The sequence below is a fragment of the Salvelinus alpinus genome, chromosome 19 (assembly GCF_045679555.1).
Source record: "Salvelinus alpinus chromosome 19, SLU_Salpinus.1, whole genome shotgun sequence".
NCBI classification, from domain to species: Eukaryota; Metazoa; Chordata; class Actinopteri; order Salmoniformes; family Salmonidae; genus Salvelinus; species Salvelinus alpinus.
The window spans coordinates 11,388,158-11,408,769 of record NC_092104.1 but is presented as its reverse complement, the minus strand read 5'-3'; the positions used below and the strand labels follow the sequence as shown (position 1 = coordinate 11,408,769).

General features: G+C 44.0%; 1 protein-coding gene across 3 annotated transcripts in view; it reads right to left on the bottom strand.

Annotated features, from left to right (window-relative positions):
* Window positions 1–20,612, bottom strand: part of LOC139545006 (nitric oxide synthase 1-like) — an 85,389-nt gene that overhangs the window by 44,497 nt on the left and 20,280 nt on the right. For all 3 annotated transcript variants that reach the window (XM_071352314.1, XM_071352312.1, XM_071352313.1), the window contains exons 5-8: window positions 15,986–16,131; window positions 14,975–15,137; window positions 13,979–14,070; window positions 7,072–7,213 (exon numbers count right to left, since the gene is read on the bottom strand). In XM_071352314.1, the coding sequence (XP_071208415.1) occupies window positions 7,072–7,213; window positions 13,979–14,070; window positions 14,975–15,137; window positions 15,986–16,131 (543 nt within the window). The remainder of the gene's footprint in view (window positions 1–7,071; window positions 7,214–13,978; window positions 14,071–14,974; window positions 15,138–15,985; window positions 16,132–20,612) is intronic.

The following is a 20,612-nucleotide window of genomic DNA, read 5'->3' as shown; positions in this document are numbered from 1 at the left end:
TTATGCTATTTGTTGTGCTGTTTGTTGTTATGTTTGTCATGCTATTTGTTGTGCTGTTTTGTTGTGCTGTTTTGTTGTTGCTGTTTGTTGTACTGTTTGTTGTTATGTTTGTTATGCTGTTTGCTGTGCTGTTTTGTTGTTGCTGTTTGTTGTTATGTTTGTTGTGCTGTTTCTTGCCATTTGTTGTGCTGTTTGTTGTACTGTTTGTTGTTATATTTGTTGTGCTGTTTGTTGTGCTGTTTGTTGCCATTTGTTGTGCTGTTTGTCGCTACTTGGCTATCTGCCAAACCGTTTGTTTTTTTCTTTTAATACATTGACCAACGACTTTGTTTGTTTTTTCCTCGCTCTACTTATTTCAATCAACTTTTTCACCCTGGAAGCTTTTTCTGGACATGGTTCTACTGGACCTTGACCAGCCAAAAAAGATAAGTAGTAACATTAACACTATGCCATCTAATTGCAGTTGCTGTACTCATAATATACAGGAGAACTATCACCTTCTGGTGAGGATAGCCGTGCTGCAAGCCCAGCTTCAGATGCAATCGTTAGGCAAGTGCAATTTAGGTTTAGGAAAGGATGAAACCGCGTCTGTGCCACCACGAAGTACAGATAGTAACGTTAGTATAAATCACCCCGCAGCCGGACAATTTTCTCAAGGCTTCTGGATAGAAATGCTGTTGCCATGCTCAACCGGTGTCGCTCATTCAGCCGACAGAAACGTTCAACCGGTTCTCCCCATTAAACAACGAGTCTGAGTCAGAGGCCGAGCCTTCTCGGGTCTCTCCTTCACCCATTACGGGGTCTGAGCCATCATTAGGTCAGACAAATTGAAAACCCTAGTCATTTACGACTCCATTACCCCAATATTAGACCTAAAAAGAATCATCCAGCGATCATACACTGTTTACCAGGGGGAAGGGCTACTGACGTAAAGGCTAATCTGAAGATGGTGTTGGCTGAGGCTACTGGTGAGTGTAGAGAGTATAGGGATATTGTTATCCACGTCGGCACCAACGATGTTAGGATGAAACAGTCAGAGGTCACCAAGCCCAACATAGCTTCAGCGTGTAAATCAGCTAGAAAGATGTGTCAGCATCGAGTAATTGTCTCTGGGCCCCTCCCAGTTAGGGGGAGTGATGAGCTCTACAGCAGAGTCTCACAACTCAATCGCTGGTTGAAAACTGTTTTCTGCCACTCCCAAAATATAGAATATGTAGATAATTGGCCCTCTTTCTGGGACTCACCCACAAACAGGACCAAGCCTGGCCTGCTGAGGAGTGATGGACTCCATCCTAGCTGGAGGGGTGCTCTCATCTTATCTACGAACATAGACAGGGCTCTAACTCCTCTAGCTCCACAACGAAATAGGGTGGAGGCCAGGCAGCAGGCTGTTAGCCAGCCTGCCAGCTTAGTGGAGCCTGCCACTAGCACAGTCAGTGTAGTCAGCTCAGCTATCCCCATTGAGACCGTGTCTGTGCCTCGATCTAGGTTGGGCAAAACTAAACATGGCGGTGTTCGCCTTAGCAATCTCACTGGAATAAAGACCTCCTCCATTCCTGTCATTATTGAAAGAGATATCTCACATCTCAAAATAGGGCTTCTAATGTTAGATCCCTCACTTCCAAGGCAGTCATAGTCAATGAACTAATCACTGATCATAATCTTGCTGTGATTGGCCTGACTGAACCATGGTTTAAGCCTGATGGATTTACTGTGTTAAATGAGGCCTCTTATCCTGGTTACACTAGTGACCATAACCCTGCGCATCCCGCAAAGGCAGAGGTGTTGCTAACATTTATGACAGCAAATTTCAATTTACAAAAACGACTGTTTTTCGTATTTTGAGCTTCTAGTCATGAAATCTATGCAGCCTACTGAATCACATTTTATAGCTACTGTTTACAGGCCTCCTGGGCCGTATACAGCGTTCCTCACTGAGTTTCCGGGATTCCTAAAGGACCTTGTAGTCAAGGCAGATAATATTCACAGTTTTGGTGACTTTAATATTCACATGGAAAAGTCCACAGTCCCACTCCAAAGGGCTTTAGTAGCCATCATCTACTCATTGGGTTTTGTCCAACATGTCTCCGGACCTACTCATTGCCACAGTCATAACCCTGGATCTAGTTTTGTCCCATGGAATAAATATTGTGGATCTAAATATTTTTCCTCATAATCCTGGACTATCGGACCACCATCTTATTACATTTGCAATCGCAACAAATAATCTGCTCAGACCCCAACCAAGGATCATCAAAAGCCGTGCTATAAATTCTCAGACAACCCTAAGATTCCTAGATGCCCTTCCAGACTCCCTCCACCTACCTAAGGACGTTGGAGTACAAAAATCGTTTAACCACCTAACTGAGGATCTAAATTTAACCTTGGGTAATACCCTAGATGAAGTCGCACCCCTAAAAACAAAAACCATTTGTCATAAGAAATTTGCTCCCTGGTAAACAGAAAATACCCGAGCCCTGAAGCAAGCTTCCAGAAAATTGTAACAGAAATGGCTCTCCACCAAACTGGAAGTCTTCCGACGAGCATGGAAAGACAGTACCTTGCAGTATCGAAGAGCCCTCACTGCTGCTCGATCATCCTATTTTTCCAACCTAACTGAGGAGAATAAGAACAATCCAAAATGTATTTTTGATACTGTCGCAAAGCTAACTAAAAAGCAGCATTCAACAAGAGAGGATAGCGTTTACTTTAGCAGTGATAAAGTCATGAGTGTCTTCGATGAAAAGATCATGATCATTAGAAAGCAAATGACGGACTCCTCTTTGTATCTGCATTCCTCCACAGCTCAGTTGTCCTGAGTCTGCCAGGACCTAGGATCAATGGAGAAATTCAAGTGTTTTAATCCTGTATCTCTTGACACATTCATGAAAATAGTCATGGCCTCTAAATCTTCAAGCTGCATACTGGACCCTATTCCAACTAAACTACTGAAAGAGCTACTTCCTGTGCTTGGTCCTCCTATGTTGACCATAATACATTTTATTTATTTATTTATTTATTTAACCTTTATTTAACCAGGTAGGCAAGTTGAGAACAAGTTCTCATTTACAATTGCGACCTGGCCAAGATAAAGCAAAGCAGTTCGACACATACAACAACACAGAGTTACACATGGAGTAAAACAATCATACAGTCAATAATACAGTAGAAAAATAAGTCTATATACAATGTGAGCAAGTGAGGTGAGATAAGGGAGGTGAAAGCAAAAAAAAGGCCATGGTGGCAAAGTAAATACAATATAGCAAGTAAAACACTGGAATGGTTGATTTGCAGTAGAAGAATGTGCAAAGTAGAGATAGAAATAATGGGGTGCAAAGGAGCAAAATAAATAAATAAATAAATACAGTAGGGAAAGAGGTAGTTGTTTGGGCTAAATTATAGATGGGCTATGTACAGGTGCAGTAATCTGTGAGCTGCTCTGACAGCTGGTGCTTAAAGCTAGTGAGGGAGATAAGTGTTTCCAGTTTCAGAGATTTTCGTAGTTCGTTCCAGTCATTGGCAGCAGAGAACTGGAAGGAGAGGCGGCCAAAGGAAGAATTGGTTTTGGGGGTGACCAGAGAGATATACCTGAAGCGCGTGCTACAGGTGGGTGCTGCTATGGTGACCAGCGAGCTGAGATAAGGGGGGACTTTACCTAGCAGGGTCTTGTAGATGACCTGGAGCCAGTGGGTTTGGCGACGAGTATGAAGCGAGGGCCAGCCAACGAGAGCGTACAGGTCGCAGTGGTGGGTAGTATATGGGGCTTTGGTGACAAAACGGATGGCACTGTGATAGACTGCATCCAATTTATTGAGTAGGGTATTGGAGGCTATTTTGTAAATGACATCACTGAAGTCGAGGATTGGTAGGATGGTCAGTTTTACAAGGGTATGTTTGGCAGCATGAGTGAAGGATGCTTTGTTGCGAAATAGGAAGCCAATTCTAGATTTAACTTTGGATTGGAGATGTTTGATGTGAGTCTGGAAGGAGAGTTTACAGTCTAACCAGACACCTAGGTATTTGTAGTTGTCCACATATTCTAAGTCAGAGCCGTCCAGAGTAGTGATGTTGGACAGGCGGGCAGGTGCAGGCAGCGATCGGTTGAAGAGCATGCATTTAGTTTTACTTGTATTTAAGAGCAATTGGAGGCCACGGAAGGAGAGTTGTATGGCATTGAAGCTCGCCTGGAGGGTTGTTAAGACAGTGTCCAAAGAAGGGCCAGAAGTATACAGAATGGTGTCGTCTGCGTAGAGGTGGATCAGAGACTCACCAGCAGCAAGAGCGACATCATTGATATATACAGAGAAGAGAGTCGGTCCAAGAATTGAACCCTGTGGCACCCCCATAGAGACTACCAGAGGCCTGGACAACAGACCCTCCGATTTGACACACTGAACTCTATCAGAGAAGTAGTTGGTGAACCAGGCGAGGCAATCATTTGAGAAACCAAGGCTGTCGAGTCTGCCGATGAGGATGTGGTGATTGACAGAGTCGAAAGCCTTGGCCAGGTCAATGAATACGGCTGCACAGTATTGTTTCTTATCGATGGCGGTTAAGATAAATGGCTCCCTATCCACCAGATGGCAGTAATAAAAATGTCAGTAATAAAGCTTCTCTTGAAAAAACCAAACCTTGACCTGTAAAATGTAAAAAAACTATTGGCCTATATCGAATCTCCCATTCCTCTCAAAATGTTTAGAAAAAGCTGTTGCGCAGGAAATCACTGCCTATCCTAAAGACAAATAATGTATATGAAACGCTTCAGTCTGGTTTTAGACCCCATCATAGCACTGAGACTGCACTCGTGAAGGTGGTAAATTACCTCATAATGGTGTCAGACCAAGGCTCTGCATCTGTCCCTGTTCTCCTAGACCTTAGTGCTGCTTTTGACACCATCGATTACCACATTCTTTTGGAGAGATTAGAAACCCTAATTGGTCCACATGGACAAGTTCTTGCCTGGGTTAGATCTTATCTGTCGGAAAGATATCAATTTGTCTCTCTGGATGGTTTGTCCTCTGACAAATCAATTTTAAGTTTCGTCGTTCCTCAAGGTTCCGTTTTAGGACCACTATAGTTTTCACTATATATCCTAATTTGGAAACGCAATGTCAACTTTCACTGCTATGTGGATGACACACAGCTGTACATTTCGATGAAACATGGTGAAGCCACAAAATTGACTAGCCTGGAAGCCTGTGTTTCAGACATAAGGAAGCGGATTGAGGCAAATGTTTACTTTTAAACTCGGACAAAACAAAGATGCTAGTTCTAGGTCCCAAGAAACAAAGAGATCTGTTGTTGGATCTGACAATTAATCTTGATGGTTGAACAGTCGTCTCAAATAAAACTGTGAAGGATCTCGCTGTTACTCTGGACCCTGATCTCTCTTTTGACGAACATATCAAGAATATTTCAAGGACAGCTTTTTTCCATCTTCGTAACATTGCAAAAATCAGAAACTTTTCGTCCAAATTGATGAAGAAAAACAAATCAATGCTTTTGTCACTTCTAGATTAGACTACTGCAATGCTCTACTCTCTGACTACCCAGATAAAGCACTAAATAAACTTCAGTTAGTGCTAAACACAGCTGCTAGAATCCTGACTAGAACCCAACATTTTTATCATATTACTCCAGTGCTAGCCTCTCTACATTGGCTTCCTGTTAAGGCTATGGCTGATTTCTGCTAACCTACAGGTTTTACTGATAACCTACAAAGCATTACATGGGCTTGCTCCTACCTATCTCTCCGATTTGGTCCTGCCGTACATACCTACACGTACATTACGGTCTCAAGATGCAGACCTCCAGCTGGAGGCAGGGATTTCTCTTATAGAGCTCCATGTTTATGGAATGGTCTGCCTATCCATGTGAGAGACGTAGACTCGGTCTCGACTTTAAGTCATTACTGAAGACTCATCTCTTCAGTAGGTCCTATGTTTGAGTGTAGGTTGGCCCAGGGGTGTGTAGTCAGCCCCTTATTACGGGGGCTGAGTCATTGGCTTACTGGTGCTCTTCCATGCTGTCCCTAGGAGGGGTGCGTCACTTGAGTGGGTTGAATCACATACGTGCTCTTCCTGTCCAGTTTTGCGCCCCCTCGGGCTTGTGCGGTGGAGGAGATCTTCATAGGCTATATTCAGCCTTGTCTCAGGGTCGTAAGCTGGTGGTCTGTTGATATACCTCTAGTGTTGTGGGGGCTGTGCTTTGGCAAAGTGGGTAGGGTTATATCCTGCCTGGTTGGCCCTGTCCAGGGGTATCGTCAACCCAGCCGTCTCCGTCTCCAGTATCTATACTGCAATAGTCTATGTGCTGGGGGGCTAGGATCAGTCTGTTATATCTGATGTAATTCTCCTGTCTATCCTGATGACCCTGACCTGTTCACTGGACATGCTACCTTGTCCCGGACCTGCTGTTTTTGACTCTCTCTCTCTCTCTCTCTCTCTCTCTCTCTCTCTCTCTCTCTCTCTCTCTCTCTCTCTCTCTCTCTCTCTCTCTCTCTCTCTCTCTTCCCCTTTCTCTCAACCGCACCTGCTGTCTCGACCTCTGAATGCTCGGCTATGAAAAGCCAACTGACATTTACTCCTGAGGTACTAATCTGTTGCACCCTCTACAACCACTGATTATTATTTAACTCTGCTGGTCATCTATGAACGTTTGAACATCTTGAAGGACAATCTGGCCTTAAATGGTCATGTACTCTTATAATCTCCACCCGGCACAGCCAGAAGAGGACTGGCCACCCCTCAGAGCCTGGTTCCTCTCTAGGTTTCTTCCTAGGTTCCTGCCTTTCTAGGGAGTCTTTCCTAGCCACTGTGCTTCTACATTTGCATTGCTTACTGTTTGGGGTTTTAGGCTGGGTTTCTGTATAGCACTTTGTGACATCTGCTGATCTAAAAACAGCTTTATAAATACATTTGATTGATTGATTCATACTGTAAGTGGTTCAGTGGGTTGAAGCTAACAAGACAAAGTTTGTGGTTTTATATCCCATGAGGGATACATATTCCATGCTCTTACGATCTATAATTCACTTTGAATAACCGTGACCACAATGTAATTTAACTGTACCTCAGTGAATTCCACGTTGGCTGGGTCTCCCAGAATCTGACCGTCAGGTTGCTTGTAACCGGCATAGCGAATCAGCTGTGTGTTCCACACCCGGAAGTCATGCTTGCCATCTGTCCTCTGAGGAAATATGGTAATGGCAGATCTGGAAAAAAATTGAAATGACCAGGTGTGAAAGTAGATTTAATTTCTTCCCTTGGTTCTATGTTCAGCCTCCTTGGGCCTGAACATAGAATTACATAAAGCAGAGGTGTGGACTCGAGTCACATGACTTGGACTCGAGTCAGACTCGAGCCACAAATATGATGACTTGCAACTCGACTTTAACTTTAACACGAATGACTCGTGACTTAACTTGGACTTGAGCCTTTTAACTTGACCTGACTTGATACCCTCCCCAAGCCCAAATATTATAAATGATGCTATTAAAAAAAGTGTGCAGCGCACCAACTCTTCATTTAACGGATTACAGTTTGAATCGGACAGCAGCCAATCAAATTGTGCCAGCTGAGAAACAGTTGTGTGTGGCAGTGCAGAGGAACGTCTGCGGGTGAATTCAGATGGAGCCTTTGGAAAGATGATACCCTAAATGACTATTTTTGTATATAAAGACGAAGCTGTATCAACAAAAAACGAATTGCAACTTACAAAACATGCGGGAAGAAAATTACAGATGGAGGCGCAACAATTTCCAACTTTGTTCGAACTTTGAAGCTGCACAAAGAACGGTAAGTCGTGGCTAATATAGCCGACAGCTACAGTGGGGAGAACAAGTATTTGATACACTGCCGATTTTGCAGGTTTTCCTACTTACAAAGCATGTAGAGGTCTGTAATTTTTATCATAGGTACACTTCAACTATGAGAGACGGAATCTAAAACAAAAATCCAGAAAATCACATTGTATGATTTTTAAGTAATTAATTTGCATTTTATTGCATGACATAAGTATTTGATACATCAGAAAAGCAGAACTTAATATTTGGTACAGAAACCTTTGTTTGCAATTACAGAGATCATACGTTTCCTGTAGTTCTTGACTAGGTTTGCACACACTGCAGCAGGGATTTTGGCCCACTCCTCCCTACAGATCTTCTCCAGATCCTTCAGGTTTCGGGGCTGTCGCTGGGCAATACGGACTTTCAGCTCCCTCCAAAGATTTTCTATTGGGTTCAGGTCTGGAGACTGGCTAGGCCACTCCAGGACCTTGAGATGCTTCTTACGGAGCCACTCCTTAGTTGCCATGGCTGTGTGCTTCATGTCGTTGTCATGCTGGAAGACCCAGCCACGACCCATCTTCAATGCTCTTACTGAGGGAAGGAGGTTGTTGGCCAAGATCTCGCGATACATGGCCCCATCCATCCTCCCCTCAATACGGTGCAGTCGTCCTGTCCCCTTTGCAGAAAAGCATCCCCAAAGAATGATGTTTCCACCTCCATGCTTCACGGTTGGGATGGTGTTCTTGGGGTTGTACTCATACTTCTTCTTCCTCCAAACACGGCGAGTGGAGTTAGACCAAAAAGCTCTATTTTTGTCTCATCAGACCACATGACCTTCTCCCATTCCTCCTCTGGATCATCCAGATGGTCATTGGCAAACTTCAGACAGGCCTGGACATGCACTGGCTTAAGCAGGGGGACCTTGCGTGCGCTGCAGGATTTTAATCCATGACGGCGTAGTGTGTTACTAATGGTTTTCTTTGAGACTGTGGTCCCAGCTCTCTTCAGGTCATTGACCAGGTCCTGCCGTGTAGTTCTGGGCTGATCCCTCACCTTCCTCATGATCATTGATGCCCCACGAGGTGAAATCTTGCATGGAGCCCCAGACCGAGGGTGATTGACCGTCATCTTGAACTTCTTCCATTTTCTAATAATTGCGCCAACAGTTGTTTCCTTCTCACCAAGCTGCTTGCCTATTGTCCTGTAGCCCATCCCAGCCTTGTGCAGGTCTACAATTTTATCCCTGATGTCCTTACACAGCTCTCTGGTCTTGGCCATTGTGGAGAGGTTGGAATCTGTTTGATTGAGTGTGTGGACAGGTGTCTTTTATACAGGTAACGAGTTCAAACAGGTGCAGTTAATACAGGTAATGAGTGGAGAACAGGAGGGCTTCTTAAAGAAAAACTAACAGGTCTGTGAGAGCCGGAATTCTTACTGGTTGGTAGGTGATCAAATACTTATGTCATGCAATAAAATGCAAATGAATTATTTAAAAATCATACAATGTGATTTTCTGGATTTTTGTTTTAGATTCCGTCTCTCACAGTTGAAGTGTACCTATGATAAAAATTACAGACCTCTACATGCTTTGTAAGTAGGAAAACCTGCAAAATCGGCAGTGTATCAAATACTTGTTCTCCCCACTGTATATATTTTATTACTTTACTAGTGTATCATGTAGGCTAGGATAACGTTAACTCAATGAGCCTCCACACAGTCAGTCAGTGCGGGAACGTGATCATTGAACCCAAGATTGAGCTACAACTGGCTAGGGAGTTGGTAGCCTAAATCCTGCCTGATGTTCCTAAAACAAGGTTGGGCGATTGTGTACAAGCCTACATCGCCTGACTGCGCCCCATAGCGATCCTCGATAGTCGATAACTATTTGGGGGGGGGTTTCTCATGGCTACCCATGTATTTCCATGGAAATATAACGTTTATTTGGAAAGTAATAAATATATTTTTAAAAGCATTCATGATTTGTGTAAATGTAATATACTAACTATTACTCCTGTTAAAAATATGAAATGGTATTACATTTGGTGTAGAGCACATTATGACTTGTTTAGGACTCGAAACTCAAAGTTTAGGACTTGAGACTTGACTTGATACTTGACGGTCTTGACTTGAGACTTGACTCAGACTAGCCTGTCTTGACTTGGGACTTGACTTGGGACTTGACTTGAGACTTGAGTGCTAAGACTTGAGACTTACTTGTGACTTGTAAAACAATGACTCGGTCCCACCTCTGACATATAGTATCCCTATTCATTGAATAGGATCTCTGTGGGTCTAAAAGTAAATATTTGTCGCTTTTGAAATGTATCCTTTTAACGTGGCATTAACATAAGCAGTCTGTCACGTTCCTGACCTTATTTCCTTGGTTTAGTCTTTGTTTAGTTGGTCAGGACGTGAGCTGGGTGGGTGTAGTCTATGTTTTGTGTTTCTATGTTGGGTTTGTTGTTTGGCCTAATATGGTTCTCAATCAGAGGCAGGTGTTTTGCATTGTCTCTGATTGGGAACCATATTAAGGTAGCCTGTTTGCACTGTTGGTTTGTGGGTGATTGTTTCCTGTCTTTGTGTTCTGCACCAGATAGGTCTGTTTTCGGTTTTCACATTTATTGTTTTGTTGCTTGTAGTGTTCACGTTATTATCTTTATTAAATCATGTTGAACACTAGCCGCGCTGAGTTTTGGTCCTCTCCTTCATCCCAGGAAGAAAACCGCTACACAGTCATGATGTTTTCATCTGATTGTCAAACAATCACTTTAAAAGGTTCCAGTTGGCCTGGCAAGCTGCAAACGTTCGTCGACTAAAGCGTCCATACAGTGCACTGTGCACCCGTCATTTGAAGAATGTAAAGAGACATCGCCAACAAAACCCTAAGAAGTGTAATGAATGACATCCGGTGATTGTCCTTCATTGGGCCTACATCTCATTAGGCCTAACCTGAATTGTGTCCACTGTCCGCGCTCATCTTGGTCTCCACCTCTCGTCTCTGCCTTCGCAAAATTTCACTGTTATTGTCAAACCACCCCTCATTTTTGGAGCGCATTCCACACGCTTTCAAGTCCATTTGCTCCGTTTTAATTAGGGTGACATGCGTACTGATAGATAATAGTGTAGTAGCCTACAGTAGTAATTATTGTGATAGGCTCATGTTGAACCAATACGGCATAACCCCACTATTTATTATTATTTATTGAACCTTTATTTAATTAGGCAAGTCAGTTAAGAACAAATTCTTATTTACAATGACGGCCAACCCGGACGACGCTGGGCCGCCCTATTTTGTCGATACTCTGCTTACTTTCACCCCTGGAAAAAAAGCCACCCTCCCCCAGAGAGATAGCGAGAGAGCGCGAGCGCGAGAGAGATTTGAATGACGGGCGTATAAAGACTGAGTATCTATGGCGATGCAACAAATGAAAGTCTACTCACATAGTATCTAAAGGTTTAGCACAGTTTAACCCAGGGGGCTGTGGGATAAGGAAAGCTGGGAAGTCTGGCAGGGCTAAAGCTTGGTTACTTTGAGTCCGTCCCCGCTGAACCACTGCACCCATCCTGTTGGGTTATGCTAAAGCCATGACAGGGCAAACGTGTTGATTCTGTCTGTAAATCTCTGACGCCCAGTGGAATAGTGAGAGGAGAGCAGCTGGTATGATCTGGGGCAGTGGGTTAGATACAGCATCTGGGCACCAGTCTCTCTACTACGATCTGTTTACAGACCAGAAACTGGTGGTTATGTGCGGCTCAGTTGTTAAGAGTATGGTGCTGGTAATTTACATTTACATTTAAGTCATTTAGCAGACGCTCTTATCCAGAGCGACTTACAAGTTGGAATGATAAGTTCCATGGTCAATACAAGCCCCCAAAATGTTAAGGGAATAGACAATATTTTTGGAGGCTGAATCAGAAGCAGTCTGCAGATCAGCAAAGGATGTGATTTAGCCAACTCCATACTCATTTGATGTCATGCTATACAAAAACCTGACATAGGACATGGCTAAATCACAAAGTGATCTGCTATCAGGCTTCTGCTACATGCTGACAGTGGCTGAATATTTTTTTATTTATGACATCAAGGACTATCAGCTGTCTTTGGGAATGTGAGGTGACTTTAACTCCGTGCAGGGATGAGTCAGACTGATACAATTTGCCATTCATTCATTTGGGAGTAAAGACGTGGTTTGATTAGGCAGAGCTGTATTGGACTGATAAAGGACTGAGTCTAGCTGTGAGAAAAGTCTAGCAGACTAGAGAGATGCAGCTGAAGAGACAGACAGACAGACACAGACAGACAGACAGACAGACAGACAGACAGACAGACAGACAGACAGACAGACAGACAGACAGACAGACAGACAGACAGAGAACAGAGAGAAAGAGTGGAATAGTGAGAGATCTAGAGGGAGAGATGGAGAGAGGGAGAGATGAAGAGAAGGAGAGAGAGGGAGAGAGGGAGAGATGGAGAGGGAGAGAGGGAAAGAGGGAGAGATGAGGAGAAGGAGAGAGAGGGAGAGAGGGAGAGATGGAGAGGGATAGAGGGAAAGAGGGAGAGATGAAGAGAAGGAGAGATAGGGAGAGATGGAGAGAGGGAGAGATGGAAATAGGGAGAGATGAAGGGAGGGAGAGATGGAAAGAGGGAGAGATGGAGAGAAGGAGAGAGAGGGAGAGATGAAGAGAAGGAGAGAGAGGGAGAGATGAAGAAAGGGAGAGATGGAGAGGGAGAGATGGAAAGAGGGAGAGATGGAAAGAGGGAGAGAGGGAAAGAGGGAGAGATGAAGAGAGGGAGAGATGAAGAGAAGGAGAGAGAGGGAGAGATGAAGAGAGGGAGAGATGGAGAGGGAGAGAGGGAGAGAGGGAAAGATGGAAAGAGGGAGAGATGAAGAGACGGAGAGAGAGGGAGAGATGAAGAGAGGGAAAGATGGAAAGAGGGAGAGATGAAGAGAAGGAGAGAGAGGGAGAGATGAAGACAGGGAGAGATGGAAAGAGGGAGAGATGGAGAGGGAAAGAGGGAGAGAGGGAAAAAGGGAGAGATGAAGAGAAGGAGAGAGAGGGAAAGAGGGAGAGATGAAGAGAGGGAGAGATGAAGAGAGGGAGAGATGGAAAGAGGGAGAGATGGAGAGGGAGAGATGGAAAGAGGGAGAGATGAAGAGAAGGAGAGAGAGGGAAAGAGGGAGAGATGAAGAGAGGGAGAGATGAAGAGAGGGAGAGGTGGAGAGATGGAGAGGGAGAGGAAGAGATGGAGAGGGAGAGGAAGAGATGGAGAGGGAGAGATGGAGAGGGAGAGATGGAGAGGAAGAGATGGATAGGGAGAGGAAGAGGTTGAGAGGAAGAGAGGGAGAGGTGAAGAGGAAGAGATGGAGAGGGAGAGAGGGAGAGGTGGAGAGGAAGAGATGGAGAGGGAGAGATGGAGAGGGAGAGGAAGAGATGGAGAGTGAAGAAGGGAGAGATGGAGAGATGGAGAGGGAGAGATGGAGAGGGAGAGATGGAGAGGGAGATGAAGAGATGGAGAGGAAGAGGTGGAGAGGAAGAGAGGGAGAGGTGAAGAGGAAGAGATGGAGAGGGAGAGATGGAGAGGAAGAGATGGAGAGGGAGAGGAAGAGAGGGAGAGAAGGAGAGGAAGAGGTGGAGAGGAAGAGAGGGAGAGGTGAAGAGGAAGAGATGGAGAGGGAGAGAGGGAGAGGTGGAGAGGAAGAGATGGAGAGGGAGAGATGGAGAGGAAGAGAGGGAGAGGTGGAGAGGGAGAGATGGAGAGGGAGAGGTGGAGAGGAAGAGATGGAGAGGGAGAGGTGGAGAGGAAGAGAGGGAGAGGTGAAGAGGAAGAGGAAGAGATGGAGAGGAAGAGATGGAGAGGGAGAGGTGGAGAGGAAGAGATGGAGAGGGAGAGTGAGAGATGAAGAGATTAACTGAGGTTCAAGGTGACAGAAAAATAAACGCAGGGAGGGAAATAGAAAACAGAGAGATCCAGATGGAGAAACTGAACTAAAGGGAAGTGAGTGACAGACCAGCAGAACATAGAGAGGAGAGGAGACAGAAAAGAGACAGAAAGACAACACTGAGAAAAGGGACAGGGAAACGAACAAACACGATTTGAGAAAATTAACTGCAATTTTTAAAGGAACAGGTTGGCTTTCTTTTAGTTAGCTAGCTCTTTTTTATTTGTCTAAATTTGCACTACCAACTCACCTCAGGTTTCCTTTGTTAGTGGCATACTTGATGTGGTTGCAGATGTAATTGTACATTCCGTGAGCCGTTGTGCAGTCCCTGGCATCGAATACCTGTTATAAAAACATTTATTCAAAGAATGTTACTCAAACATTTTCAACGCTACCACAGTTTTATTGAGTGCAATCTTTCATCCTGAAGTTCTTCGTCACGTCACCACTCATAAAACAACTCAAAATCAACACATATTTAAGAATCCAAGGACCTCAGCAAAAGCATGTTGTCATTTCTTATTAACGCTATATGGTCAGGCAAATAAATGAAAGCGGCATCACTCTATTTTCCATTACAGTGTGATTTGTTTCACCTTAGATATCACTTCTTTCATCCTCAGCCTATATTTGATCGTTTTACTCCTAACATTGGGGATGTCTGCCCTGCCTCCATTAGGGTGTATATAGACATAAAAGCCAATATTAAATGGTGGAATACATCACTCTGCAATGCATTTATTTATTTTTCAAAGTTGACCTTTCCTTCTGTTCAGTGCTTTACCCGATAGGTGCAAATTAGTCACATGTATTGACATATTACACAGATCATGACGAGAGGCGGGGAGAGTGTTATGTACCTCCATTCCAGTTGATTTTAGACGTTTCTTCATAACTGGTGGCATATTGGCTTAGGTAGATTGGATTTTAACATTGAGCATTGAGTTTCTGATCTGTAGTTTGGACAAAATCAAATCGAATTGTATTGGTCTCGTACACATATTTTGCAGATGTTATCGCAGGTGTAGCGAAATGTTCCTAGCTCTAACTACAGTATACCTTACAATACAAAACAATACACACACATTTAAAAAATAATAATAATAATAAAGAAATTAAGAAATATCAGAATGAGCAATGTCAGAGTACGGAATATAAATATATAAATATATATATCTACATATATATATATATATATATATATATATATATATATATATATACCGCTTACAGTATTGTTACTGACCTGTAGTTTGGACCACTGGATGCGTCCTACACAGCGGGAAGCGTTCCTCCAGGCGTGCTTGGCTCCGTAGATCAGCTCTGTGTCCTTCAGCTGGTACGTTCCAGAACCCTCTATCTCCTTCATCGCCTCCTCCAGCCGGTCAAGGTGGGCCTTCGAGCCAAACCTGTTACAGTATACACAGGCAGGAGGACAGAGCCAGGGGTAACACAAGGGTCATGTCAGAACAATTGCATTAGAGTACGTTTTGCATCAAAAAACATTCTCTAAACCTCTTTAGGCTATTCTTAGCTGCTGGGCTGCTCTGTCCCCTGGCCCCAGGGGTCCACCGTCCTGTGGATTGTCATTCTGGCCCTGGCCTAGTACACCCGAAGCCAGTAAAGAATGTTTCACAAAGTTCCTGAAGCGTGGGGGTGTGTTGGGTTGGGGCGCTGCAGGGCGGTGAACCCCTGGGGCTGGAGTGACCAAGCTATAGTATATTGTGTGCAAGTAAAAAGAGCTATACATTATTATTGTGAAATGAATTCTATGGAGGCTGTGCTCTTCCTTAATGTATAGGAATGTATATGTAGAGGTATGTGGGAGCCACAGGAGGCTGGTGGTACCTTAATTGGGTAGGACGGGCTCGTGGTAATGACTGGAGCGGAATCAGTAGAATGGTATCAAATACATTAAACACATGGTTTCCATGGTTTCCAGGTTTTTGATGCCATTCCATTGGCTCCGTTCCGGACATTATTATGAGCCGTTTCCAAACCGTTCACTCAATAAAATACATTTTATTTGTTATAAAAAAACAACATTGTGTGCACCCAGGTATGAGTGTCACAGAGAAAGAGGTACTTTAAAGTAACACATATTTAGAGTACTATTTACATCATATGTATATATGAGGACAAACAAATGACATTTGTACTACTGGTGGGGATGCTGGCAATGAGGGATGCAGGCAAGTACATCCAAAGGTATGTAAATATCTGAAGTATAAGGTCAGTGTTAGTGCAGCTCTCCTGCCTTTTGATGGAGGTGTAGTACTGGTCTATGAAGTCAGTAGCCAGCGGCAGCAGCTCTTCTTTGGTCCGAGACTCATCTGGCTTGCGGCTCCCCTGACTTGGTGTCATGATAGACCCGAAACACACACGCTCAGTGCAGATCGGCAACTGAAAGGCAACGTGGATGGCATCGCATCACACAAGGCTCTGATCACATGTAATTTCCTTGTAGAACAAAAGCCATTGAGGAATCACATGGCTTCCATCTATAGTAATCACAGTTCTGATCACACAGCACAGCCCCCAGGGGACTTCTGATCACACAGCACAGGGGACTTTCTGATCACAGGTGCATTCTCTCTTTCTCTCTCTCTCTGTCTCTCTCTCTATCTCTCTCTCTCTCTTGATATCATGGATAGTCAGTCCTTACATCCATGGTTCTGTCTATGAATTTGAGAGTGGTTACATTTCTCCAGCCCCATCCCTCAGCTCTTTGTTATTGCTTGAACTGCAGATTGCCCCTTTCAACAGATATGTCCAGAATGACTGCTAATGACTGAATTATTCATTGAGTCATAGTGGCAGCCTTAGAGAGAGAGAGAGAGAGAGAGAGAGAGAGAGAGAGAGAGAGAGAGAGAGAGAGAGAGAGAGAGAGAGAGAGAGAGAGAGAGAGAGAGAGAGAGAGAGAGAGAGAGAGAGAGAGAGAGAGAGAGAGAGAGAGAGAGAGAGAGAGAGAGAGAGAGAGAGAGAGAGAGAGAGAGAGAGAGAGAGAGAGAGAGAGAGAGAGAGAGAGAGAGAGAGAGAGAGAGAGAGAGAGAGAGAGAGAGAGAGAGAGAGAGAGAGAGCGCTTGGGGATTTATTATAAGCTAGAGAAAGGAAGCCCCAGGGGACCCATCGCTCAAGGCGTGACATTTCTGGTTTACAGAGAGAGAGACACTAAAGGAATTCTTTATTTAGTGTCTGAACATTCTTTAGCAGTCACTTCCTCTAAACAATGAAAAGGAAACATTTCTAAATGTAATGCAGCGAAAACAGCCAACTAACTATATCCAAATAGGATTTTAGTAACCACATGGTAGACCTGTTACAATACATCAATCATGAAGGATTTGACAAATATCCACTTTGTTATAACAAATGTGTTGAACGTGTGCCAATCCAGGGTCTTTCTTCTATCCCCCACAGCCAACGTTCCATTGACCTCTTTACCGCATCTATGCATTCGCCAAATTAGAGAGAAAGAGACAGAGAGAAAGAAAAAGGCAGAAAATGTTTGGCCGAGCACGAACACAGAGCGGAAATGTAACAGTAACTCAACAGCGCTGCCGCTAAAATGGGCAGTCTAGTCATGTTGGATGGTCCCGTGTGGCTCAGTTGGTAGAGCATGGCGCTTGCAACGCCAGGGTTGTGGGTTCATTCCCCACGGGGGGACCAGGATGAATATGTATGAACTTTCCAATTTGTAAGTCGCTCTGGATAAGAGCGTCTGCTAAATGACTTAAATGTAAATGTAAATGTGAACCACACACCCAATCACTCTGTCCAGCCACTCAAAAACTCTTCCCCCCTCTTCCCGTACTCAAACAACCTCATCCTCAGCGTGACGCTCGCTTAAGTCACAGAAGTAAACAAGACGTACAAAAACAGCCGCTGAGAATGACGAGGGGAGATAAGAAAGAGTGAGAGGGAGAGGGAGATAGAGAGGGACGCAGCGGGACAGAGAGAGAGAGAGAGGGAGAGGGAGATAGAGAGGGACGCAGCGGGACAGAGAGAGAGAGAGAGGGAGAGGGAGAGGGAGATAGAGAGGGACGCAGCGGGACAGAGAAAGAGAGAGAGAGAGCGAGAGACAGAGACAGAGACAGAAGAAAAGGATATAGACACAAACTACATGACCAAAAGTATGTGGACACCTGCTCGTCAAACATCTCATTCCAAAACAGACCATTATTCCTCTTCCACCAAACGTTTCAGTTGGCACTATGCATCGGGGCAGGTAGCGTTCTGCTGGCATCCACAAAGCCCAGATTCGTCTGTCGGACTACCAGATGGTGAAGCGTGATTTATCACTCCAGACAAAGCGTTTCCACTGTTCCAGAGTCCAATGGCGGCGAGCTTTACACCACTCTAGCCGATGCTTGGCATTGCCATGGTGATCTTAGGCTTGTGTGCGTCTGCTCGGCCTTGGAAACCCATTTCATGAAGCTCCTGACAAACAGTTATTGTGCTGACGTTGCTTCCAGAGGCAGTTTGGAACTCGGTAGTGAGTGTTGCAACCGAGGACAAACCATTTTTACGCACTACGCGCTTCAGCACTCGACGGTTTGGTTCTGTGAGCTTGTGTGGCCTACAATTTCGCGGCTGAGCTTTTTAGACGTTTCCACTTCATAATAGCAGCACTTTGACACCGTTAACCGGGGCAGCGCTAGCAGGGCAGAAATTTGACAAACTGACTTGTTGGAAAGGTGGCATCCTATGAATATGCCACGTTGAAAGTCACTGAGCTCTTCAGTAAGTCCATTCTAGTACCGAAGTTTGACTATAGAGATTGCATGGCTATGTGATCGATTTTATACAACTATCAGTAACGGGTGTCGCTGAAATAGCCGAATCCATTAATTTGACGGCGTGTCCACATACTTTTGTATATATAGTGTATATACAGTCATTCGGAAAGTATCCCTTCCCTTTATCCACATTTTGTTACGTTACAGCTTTATTCTAAAATGGATTAAAAAATGTAAATCCTCATTAATCTACACACAATACCCCAGGTTTTTACAATTGCTATGAGACTCAAAATTGAGCTCAGGTGAAATTCTGTTTCCATTGATAATCCTTGAGATGTTTCGGCAACTTGACCTGTCGTAAATTCAATTGATTGGACATTATTTGGAAAGGCATAAACCTGTCTATATAAGTCCCCACAGTTGACAGTGCATATCAGAGAAAAAAACTAGTCATGAGGTCGAAGGAATTGTCCGTAGAGCTCCGAGACAGGATTGTGTCGAGGCACAGATCTGGGGAAGGGTACCAAAACATTTCTGCAGCATTGAAGGTCCCCAAAAACACAGTGGCCTCCATCATTCTGAAATGGAAGAAGTTTGGAAGCACCAAGACTCTTTCTAGAGCTGGCCGCCCGACCAAACTGAGCAATCGGGGAGAAGGGCCTTGATCAGGGAGGTGACCAAGGACCCAATGGTCACTTTGACAGAGCTCCAGAGTTCCTCTGTGGAGATGGGACAACCTTCCATAAGGACAACAATCTCTGCAGCACTCCACCAATCAGTCCTTCATGGTAGAGTGGCCAGACAGAAGCCACTCCTCAGTAAAAGGCACATGACAGCCCGCTTGGAGTGCTGTGGGGATGTTTTTCAGCAGCAGGGACTGGGACACTGGATCGAGGGAAAGATGAACGGAGCAAAGTACAGAGAGATCCTTGATGAAAACCTGCTCCAGAGCGCTCAGGACCTCAGACTGGGGCGAAGGTTCACCTTCCAACAGGACAACGACCCTAAGCACACAGTCAAGACAACGCAGGAGTGGCTTTGGGACAAGTCTCTGAATGTACTTGAGTGGCTCAGCCAGAGCCCATCCAACCTGACAGAGCTTGAGAGGATCTGCAGAGAAGAATGGGAGAAATTCCCCAAATACAGGTGTGCCAAGCTTAGCGTCATACCCAAGCAGACTCAATGCTGTAATCGCTACCAAAGGTGCTTCAACAAATTACTGAGTAAAGGGTCTGAATACTTATGTAAATGTAATATTCAATTTTTTATTTTTTATAAATTAGATTACATTTCTAAAAACATGTTTTTGCTTTGTCATTATCGTGCATTGTGTTAAGATATCTGAGAGTTAAAAAGATTAAATACATTTTAGAATAAGTCTAACAAAATGTTTAAAAGTCAATGGGTCTGAATGCTTTCCGAAGATACAGTGAGCGCCTAAAGTATTGGGACAGTGACACATTTTTTGCTGTTTTGGCTCAGTAGTCCAGCACTTTGGATTTGAAATGATACAATAACTATCAATTTAAAGTGCAGACTGTCCATTTTCATTTGCGGGTATATTCATTCATCGAGTGAACCGTTTATAAATTACAGCACTTTTTGTACATAGAGACCCCATTTTAGGGGACCAAAAGTATTTGAACAAATTCACTTATATCTATATTCAAGTAGTTTTGACTTTTCAAATTTGCCGGATGCATTTGTGCATCTGTAACTTTCTCACTAATCATTATTCACGTTTCATTCAGGAATATCTGTAATCATGGTAGCATCCACATTAATGTAGAAGTGTTAAGAAAAATCATTTCTATTGGGCACAAAATAATCTGAAACATAACTTCAACACACATATAAGGGAATTTGTCCCAATACTTTTGGTCTATTAAAAAGGGGGACTATGTACCAAAAGTGCTGTAATTTCTTAACGATTAAATTAAAACGTCATTGTAATTGTATAATTTCAAATCCAAAGTGCTGGAGTCAAAACAACAACAAATGCGGCACTGTCCCAATAGTTTTTTGGAGCTCACTGTATGGAGAGAGAAAGAGAGGGAGAGGGAGAGAGAGAGAGAGAGAGAGAAGAGAGACACACAGAGAGACAGAGAGAGACAGAGAGAGAGACAGAGAGAGACAGACAGA